Source organism: Propithecus coquereli, unplaced genomic scaffold (assembly GCF_000956105.1).
Source record: "Propithecus coquereli isolate 6110/MARCELLA unplaced genomic scaffold, Pcoq_1.0 Scaffold11, whole genome shotgun sequence".
Classification (NCBI taxonomy): Eukaryota; Metazoa; Chordata; class Mammalia; order Primates; family Indriidae; genus Propithecus; species Propithecus coquereli.
Genome location: NW_012134969.1, coordinates 9,340,364 through 9,349,647, shown reverse-complemented (window position 1 = coordinate 9,349,647; position 9,284 = coordinate 9,340,364). Strand labels below are relative to the sequence as shown.

The 9,284-nt window shown below is 43.2% G+C and overlaps 1 protein-coding gene across 1 annotated transcript in view; it reads left to right on the top strand.

The window, feature by feature from the left end:
• Positions 1 to 1,254: 1,254 nt before the first annotated feature.
• Positions 1,255 to 9,284, top strand: part of WDFY2 (WD repeat and FYVE domain containing 2) — a 187,263-nt gene continuing 179,233 nt past the window's right edge. The window contains exon 1 of the mRNA XM_012649277.1: positions 1,255 to 1,638. Within this exon, the coding sequence (XP_012504731.1) occupies positions 1,502 to 1,638 (137 nt within the window). The 5' untranslated portion in view covers positions 1,255 to 1,501. The remainder of the gene's footprint in view (positions 1,639 to 9,284) is intronic.

The following is a 9,284-nucleotide window of genomic DNA, read 5'->3' as shown; positions in this document are numbered from 1 at the left end:
TTCCCCCCTCATTGCCCTGGCTCTGGGATCTTATTTTTCTGACTTCCAGAATCCTGCCAGCACAATCGTACCACGTAGATCATGACCACTCCTCAGCTGGTTTAGCTCTGGGAAAGCTCAGCGAGGGTTATCGTACAATGACCAACCCCACATACCAGGCCTTGTGTCAGACACCTGACATTCATTCAGTAATCACGGTAACTTTGTCCAGTGTCTCTGGAGCAAGCTAAAAAGGCTGGATCGCTGGGGAAGGGAAAGAAGCAGGACTAGGAGCAGGCAGGGCCTGAGTTCAAGTCTTGCGGGGATGTGGGTGTTTAGCCCTAACTTGGTCCTTAAGTAACTTTGTGCTAGTAATTTAGCCATCTAAGAAAATGAGGGGATTGATGCTACAGATGATCTCTAAACTCCCTCAAAGGTGCCTGTATGAGATTCTCTTCTTTCCCCCTCCCTGACGCGCCACTATTCCGGGCAGCAGCTTGACCCAGGGAGTGGCGATGTACTGCTCAGCCCAGGGGTGTTCTCAGTTCACCTCTTTCGAGGCCAGTTCGGCCCCTGACTCGGCCCATGGCCGGGGAGGCCACTGAGCTCCCCAGGCACTGAGCACAGAAAACTAGACGATAGGTTATTCCAGGACAAGGGGGCGGAGGCGCCAAGAAACTACAACTCCCAGGAGGCCACTCGGTGCCACTGGAGACTAGGCGCGGTGCATGTTGGGAGCAGTAACTGCCTCCCCGCCGCGCCTCATTGTTAAGATCGCTAAGTCAGGTAGCCCGCGCGCATGCCCAGTCACGTCTCAGCTAGCTGTGCTTCTTTCCTTTCTGCAGGCCTCTTCTCTTTCCGGTCGTGCTGGGGCGCTCTTTTCCCCGCCCCACCTCCTCCCCCTTGTCAGGGAATTTGGAGGGGGCGGGGCTTCTGGCAAGCGCGTTCCCAGGGGTGTGTACCCGCGCGTTCACGGGAGATTAAGGAGGGAGGGGCCTGAACACTGGATGTGGATGGTAGAGAGGGTGGAAGACCGTGGGCAAAGGAAGGCGCATGCGTCCTAGCGGTTCTGCCTGGCTTCAGGCGTTGCAGAGGGGCAGGTGGGCTGACGCACGCGCATTGAGCCACCAGCGCCCCGCCTCCCGCTTCAGGTTTCCCCTCCTCTTTCACCACCCTCCCGGAAGTGGAGCCGCCCTCGCGCCCACCAGCGGCCACCCCCTGTGGCAGGCCCCGCCCACAAAGGCTCCACCCCCCGGGCCCCCCCCCCCCCCCCCGGGCTCTCCGCCCCCTGCTCTGGTAGTGGCGCCGGATTGCAGTCCCGGTCGTGGCGGTTCTGGTGCCCGAAGCCGGGAGCGCGGAGACGTTCCCGAGAGAGGCGGCCAGGCTATGATCGCCGGTTGCCGGCGTCCCGGTCCGGCCAGCCAGAGTCTCTACCTCAACCTGTGCCCGTGCCCAAGCGGTCTCCTCAGCCCGGCCCCGCGGCGCGGCTGGCGGCGGCGCCCCCGGCGCGCCCCCTTCTCCGATGGCGGCGGAGATCCAACCCAAGCCTCTGACCCGCAAGCCGATCCTGCTGCAGCGGGTCGAGGGGTCCCAGGAGGTGGTGAATATGGCCGTGATCGTGCCCAAGGAGGAGGGCGTCATCAGCGTCTCGGAGGACAGGTATGGACTGCTGCCCCTCGGCCGCGAGGAGGGGCGGGACGGGCTGACTGTCCCCGAGCCCGCGTCATGGGCTGTGCCTCCACGTCGGCGCGAGTGCAGACGTGCTCCCCTAAGTTTTATTGCAATGCGCATCCCGGCGGTGCGGGTGTCCAGCTGCGCGCTGTCGCCGCGACGTGGCCCGGGGAAGCGGAGCCGGGACGGCGGTGTGCGCTCCGGCCTCGCCCGGGGCTGGGTGGCGGCTACGAGAGCCCGGGTGGCCCTCAGGCTAACGGTGCGCCCGACACCGGACCTTGGTTCATCCCTGAGGACTGGAGGGAAAGAGGGAGGAGCCTCCCGCCCCTTCAGGTGTGTGCCTGGGGAAGATGCTCCGAGCCTCCTCTGCAAGATAACTAAGGTCTTCGGGTACTCTCTGGTACAGTTCTTAGGGTTCCAAACTGAGAAAGCAAATGCCACTCCCTTTTCCCAGACATTTCCACCGAATCCAGATATCTCAGACATCTTACACTGAATTCAGTGAATACTCCCAAGTTGTGAAAAGAGTAACTTTAGGCTTCTGCGTAGTGTCTTCTCTCCTTTCCCCTCTTTTTCTTATCTCTTCGAGCTCAAGGGGAAGCGCCTAGAACTTCAACGGATCACTGCTGCAAATAGCTCTTGAGTTCCTTCCCTTTGCTTGCTTCCTTTATTTTCGCTTAATTTTGCTTAATTTGCAGAAGTGGAGCTAGTTGTTCTGCCTTCAATATTCTTCCTTCCAATTATCTTTGCGTTTTTGCTTTAACTTAAAGGTCCTTTAATATGCACAAATAAGACTGAAGAAGCTAATTACTAGTACTAAATGTAGTACTTATGGTAATTTATCAGGAATTGTTACTTTGATAATGTCTATAAGCATTCTGAAAAATGTAAAACTGTAGAAGTACATGACAAGGGGCTTTTATAGTAGTTAGGTTTTTAAAATATGCATTGAAATCATGCGGAGGTAGAGAATATTCTTCCTTGGTGACTCCTAAAACGGCAGAGGTAAAGCAGCGAAGTGTTCATTACTGTCTTTATAGTCATTTCAGCAGTTTGCATATAGTATGGCCACAAACATTTTGCTTGATAGGTCTGTTCATATTTTAGGTTCCTTAATATAACCAGGATGAGTATATTAGTGACATGTTCTTGTCTACATCATGCTCAATACAAATGGCGCTTGATTGATTTCCTATGCAGAGCCAGTGGAAAACATTGTAAACATACACCAGTGGCAGGCAGTCTGCAATGAACAAAAATTCATGGCTGGAATGGAATTTTAATTTTTTCATAGAGGCAAAATTCTATTTAAAAAGACTGCTTCTGGACCTAGAAATTCTTTGCCATAAAATTGTTTTTATGGAATACATTCCATAAAATATATTGAAGGACTATATTAGTAGATGTCCTTTCCCAGTCTGTAACTACTGGAGATGGAGTGATCAATTCCTAACTGCTATAGAAAATTCATAAGTAACACTGCATCAAGTAAGAGAAGGGCAAAGGTAGTGAAACCTAAGCTCCTTTAGTTTTAGTTTTGAAACTTCTGATTCCCATCACACTGCATTTACCTTGAAGGAAACAGCTTTACTGGGGTATATTTCAAAGTATTTGGAGAAACTAAAGTAGAATATATGAAAGAAACTGAAGAATAAATTTCATTTGATTATAGGACAAAAGAAATGCAACGTTTAGCTATATCTTAGCCTAATTTTTACTTTCCTAGTTTACAAGGTAAATAATAGAAATTAGTTTACCATAGAGTTACTGTTAGATAAGTAAGGCCCACACATTAGTCCGGGATTATTATTTATATATATTTTATTATTATTTAAGTTGACAAGTCTGTGCTTCTTTGGGTCATATACTCAAACATGAAAATAACTTTGTTATTTAGAGCTCAGTTTCAGTTATTGTTTTCATTAAAAGAATTGATCCACATTCTTGCTTTTCAAAATCCAATGTTGATGTCACTTGATATAATGCTAAAGATATGAAAATAGAATATTGATTTTCATCAAAACCTACAAAGCCATTACCATGGACTGCTTTGGCTACAAACTAGTTATCTTCATTCCTGAACTCTAAGATGAAGCCATGAATAGTGTCCCATACCTGAATGGCAGTGTTCCATAAGTTGTTATGAATCCCTTGTTTGTTACGAATCCCTCGTTCCTGTTTTTGACCTCTGACTCCTTTATTGCCTGTATCTGTGCCTTTGAAACACTTAACATTTTCTATTTTAGCCAGTATCATACAATATATACTTCATATCCTTTTCATCTTCTCTTCTGTGAGCTCCCTATGGTGCTTCCTGTGTCTTGGTCATTGTATTATCTTTAGGGCCTAACAGTGGCTGGCACACAGTAGGGCCATAAAAACATTTGTCATATCAGTGACTGATCTGGTTTTTTTGCTGTTCTTGAAAACACATGTTAACTATTGTAGACATTTAGTTAATATTTGTTAAATGAATTATGTGATGACCTATGAAGCCTATGGTGGACAAATGCTCACCCATGGGAAAAGTAGTAGATTGGGTGGCCTTTAGAGTACCTTAAAACTCTGAAAGTCTTTGCATTGCTTCATTTATTTTGTCAACAAGCATTCGGGTTCTTATTGTGTTCCAGTTACCTGTGTACATGACAATGATTAAAACGATAAGGTCCTTTCAAGATGCTCACAATTTAGTGGGGTGAACTTTTAGAAAAATATTGCTACTACCTCAAAGATTTAGTATTGAAAAGAACTGTCAAATGGGAAAGAATGACAGGATGCCACGGTCCTTATTGTCCCCACAATTTTACCTTCCTTTGGAGGATTCTTTCACTTGGATTACTGTTTTTACCCTCAAACTGCCCTCAGTAATGGCTGATAATACTCAAACCTTCAAGCTCAAGAGTGGATAAAAACCTTTGCCTTCATGTTCATCTTAGCACAGTTGAGACAACCTAGAACTTTACTCAATATCATAGGAGGAAATATAAGGGAACATAAGGAATATAAAAACAATCTGTTTACAAATAAAGATTTCTGGTGCTACCATGGTATAGAGTCTGTTCCAGGAACTCACTCGCCTTGCCTGACTTTATCTTTCCTTTCGTTGTAGCTGGATTCTATCCCCAAAGGACACACCAAATTTGATACTTCAGGCTCCTAATTTCCCAGCTGCTTTTTGGACTGCCTTTTCTGAGTGAATGCCATTTTTACATACCTTGCTTACGAGCTTCGTCTCAGACATCTCTCCTCTGTTTTGGTCAAGCCTTATGTCTAGTTTGCAGCTTAGCAGGGGCTCCTTTGTTTAGTGGCAGCCTCTTCAAGTGATGAAAGTCAGGAGGGACCTCTCTCCAGGTGGGACCTGGTGCCATCCAGACCTTTATCTTAGTAAGTTCTTTATATGCATATCTTAACAGAGGTCAACAATCTTAGCATTTATACAGAGAGTTTCAGTAACTAGGTAGTTTCTACTAGGCAGTTATAGGAAATTGTTCCCTACCCAGGAGTCAGCTCAGAGTGAAGACAGGTATCTCGGGGGTTGCCAGAGAATTTCCTGTGCCTGTGGTGGTTAGAGAAGACCCTTGATCTCTTTTCCACATGGATCTTGCAGGGTGAGTAGGAGTTCATGTGAAAAGGCTAGGGTAGAGGAAAGGGCTTTCTAGGTAGGGGGGAAAGAAAATTCCCATTCACTGAGAAGCACTAGAATGTTTAGAACTCAGCTTTAAGTGTTCCCACTTTGAGGAATCTGGAAGTTAGTGTCTCCAGTGGGGTAACTGTGATAGCAAAAATTACTGAAACCTCTGGGTGCAAGAATTTGGGGCTCTTTTTCTGGATTAAAAGACCTTTGTGTGGTGGTTGGATGTCGGGGAGGAGGATGTAGGAGAGAGAACTGTAGGGGAGGAAGGCACTGGGGAGGGATGTGGGGAACTGCCTTCTTATACTCTGACTTTATTCGGGACTAATTTATGGAACATGGCTATGTTCTTTGTAAGCCCTGAGGGCAGAACCCACGCACTTGGCAAAAGGGGGTCAGATTTTTATCTGAACATAAGGAGATCTGATCCCCAGTTTTGTTCCATAAAATTTGGATTTGGTCAAAAGGCTACACTCAGGGATCCAGAAGGTCACATGTCACCCCAAAGCCTCAGGTTCCCCACCCTTGGAAGGAGATGTGCACTACGTATTCCTTGTATCAATTTAGCATTGTCCGTTGATCACCTGTTTGAATTGGAATAGACCTGAGGATGTTGTGAGTTTCCATGAGCAAAGCTATTTAATTCAGGCCAGGGTAACAATACAACATGGGATGGGGGTGGGAATGGGCTGGGACAAGAGAGGAGTTGGATTTTTTTTTTCTATCTGGAAGGCCTTTTTACCAACTTTGAACTACTACGATTCCATGACGACCTGACTATTCCTTAAAAAGATATGTGAAAATTTCATGTCATCTTATAAGTCCTCATAGTATTGGTTCATTTAAGATTAGTTTTTTTCATTGTGAAATTGCACTATTTCAGTTCTCTGCTTCATTCATTAGTTTCACTAATAATTATTAGACCTTGGCTGAGTTCAGTTGAGCTCCCGGTAGAGTTTTATGTGCTACGTATGTTATGACATTTGCATAAATTTTGTTTAAGAAGTGCAAATCAAAGTGTTTCTTACAGTGCAAGCAGAATTCTAGAAGTTGAGGACGTCTTAGAGTGATGGAGTGAGGTCTCTGAAGTCGGCAAAACTAGAATCCATCTAAAAATCCAACTAATTTTTGAGTATGTGAAATTTTGGTTTAATGGCATAAATTAATAAATTTTCAACTGTGCACTTGAGACTTATCACTTGGCAGTAAAAATTGCTGGTTTCAAGGCCCCAAAGAGGGAATTTATCCTGTGTAATTGTTGAAAATTAGACCTTTACTCTGAATTCAGAGCAGCAGGCAGTCTTCATGCCAGCGAATCTGTCTGGAAACAGGCTGCTTCTGTGTCTTTAAAGGTCAGAAACAGACTGACTTTTTAAGGAGAGATCACTTTTGGAAAGCTTGTTTAAGGATGCTCACTAGAGGAGGTTTGGCTTCAGTTGACCCCAAAGCTCCTGATGGTTCTGAATTTCCTACTTTTATAGTGTTAAACTAGATTCTCTCTAGGACCTCATAGATCTTAATCAGCGTACATTCATCTGGATATTGCAACACTGTGGAAAATGTTAAGGTGGCAATTCTGACACTCCTAAAATCAGTGATCCTCGGATCATGAAATCCTGACCAGCTTGCGTGATACCTCAGTGTTACTAAACTTACTTTGAAAAAGGAACAGTAGGTAAAAATCATAGGATGTAAGTAGACAGAAGAGACTTTAGAGAGATGGTATTTTCCAAACAAAATTAAAACTTTTAAAAAGGAAACGTGACTCTTTACTTGCACAACTTCTTTCCCTGGCTGTCTGTTTTTACTTTGTGTTTTGCTTTGAGAGAGAGACTTTTCTTCTGTTTGTTATTGAGAATCATCTTGATGTTATTAAAAATAACAGTTTGGGGGAAATTAAAACACTTTGTGGCATTTAGAAATCAATCAATAAATCGTGATTTAAGATTTGCACACAGTGATCTGTTGTTATCTGTAATGCTAAACTAAATAATATCTGGTATATACTTACCTGAGAAGAGAATGGCCATCAAGCCAACCTTTTCTTTTCAACTAGTGTCAGAATAGAAAGAATTCAAAAGGAGGCAACACTTGCTTATTTTTATATGAATAGGTCTCCCAAGGAGAGTGCCACAATTAACCTAGAAATTCCCTAACACAGAAAAAAAAAAATCACATCTTTTCTTGGTGCAACTTCAGCATGCAGTTTCATTAACTCTTTTTTTTAAAGGGCAGGGAGCCTCTTCATCCAAATGCTTCATTTAGTCATTAGTAAAAATTAATTCAGAAGTATAAGAAACTAACCAATAAGACCAAAAAAGAAAAAAAAGTCCACTTGTCTCTTGGCAGGGATTGCTGCTTTGTGCTCTAGTGTACCTTAAATTTAAGAATTTTTGTAAAAGACCTAGGACTGGGAGTCTTAGCTCAGCTTTCTTCTGCATTGACCTTGGCATTTCCTAGGGCATTTTATCTCTCTAAGCCTCAGTTTCTCCATCTGGAAAAGGAGCGGGTTGGATTTCCTAGCTATGACTCTGGTACTGTGATGTGCCCACGTAGCGACTATGTAAGTGTGAAGTCTCTGCAGCCATATCATCCTAAAATCTCAAGTGGAGGAAAGTGCATTGGGAAAAAAGCAGCACGCTTGTGTGAAACTGTCAGCACTGTCAACTGTAGAACGATGCTTTCCCTGAGCCTTTGGATGGCAGCGATTATTTATTCCTGGATGTAATATTAAAGAAGTATTTGTTTTATATCAGCACCTACCACCCAGTTGAACTGGATTTACTACATTCCTGCTTCTAGCTGAATCCTGTAGTTTCAAATACTGAATAGTTTAGCTCCGGATGGTTTGCTGGCACCCACATCAGGGCCTGGGTTGTCTAGAGTAATACTTTGGAAACTTTTTTGACCACAAATGACAATAAAAGATATATTTAGCAATGCTACCCAAGACTCACATACTCTCACACATACACATATACGTAACTGAAAGAAAAGTTTGATGAAATGATATCCTTTTAATGTAACAGGCACACCGATATTTTCTGTTTTCTTGTCGCCTTTATGAAATCCTGGTTGTGACCCTTTTGATTAGTTTCGCAACTCACTAAAGGGTTGTGAACAACAGTTTGAAATATTACAGTGCTTTAGAAGAACTGTTGAAGTTTTGTACCCTCCTTTTCTCTCTTTCTGTAGTTTTAGTTTTCTAGAAGGTGGAAATGCAATTCAATTCAGGGACCTACATCTCACCAACTTAGCCCACCGCTCCCCTGTCCTACCTTTCTGAAATTTCCACAGTGATTATAGATAAATATTCTAAGCCTTTCGGCCCAGAGCCAGAGGGAGTTCAGAAAAAACTAAGAGTACAACAAATTAAGCAGATGTTTGAGTGGCTGCATTTTTGGATTCCCGTGATACGCTCATTTATTACTGAGTCAGGACTCAGAAATGATGCATCTCATCTAAATTATGAATATCAGTTGCTAACCTCTCTGTATGACTATGTTTTTCTTTTTAGCTGGGCAATTGGCTTATAATGTGGAGCTACTTGGAGATTTTATACATTTTCCATTAATTATTAAATTTGTTATTTTTTTTCTCCAATTTCTAAGGATCAATTTAAATTTTAAGTAATCATAATAATAATCCCTCTGGAGTATGTTTACATTTTAAATAAAGATGATACAACTGTAATAAAGAATAACTGCGCATAAACCTCTTAGCACAATGACTTAGTATTGTATATATTTTCTTGTGGCAGTTTTTCTAATGTAGTTTTTAAAAATATGATTATAATCATACATTTTTATATTCTTGCCCTCACTTAAAATTGTGCCAGCAGCTACCTAGTCTTTAACCATCATTTTAAGTGGCTGTATATTTTTCCTTTCCTTCGGTATTTGCTCATACTTGTTTGATTCTTGTACTATATGTCGTTGGCCCTGGGTTTTCCATCATGATCAAGGCGTATCCTGCTCTCAAGATACTGGTAATCTAGTGGATA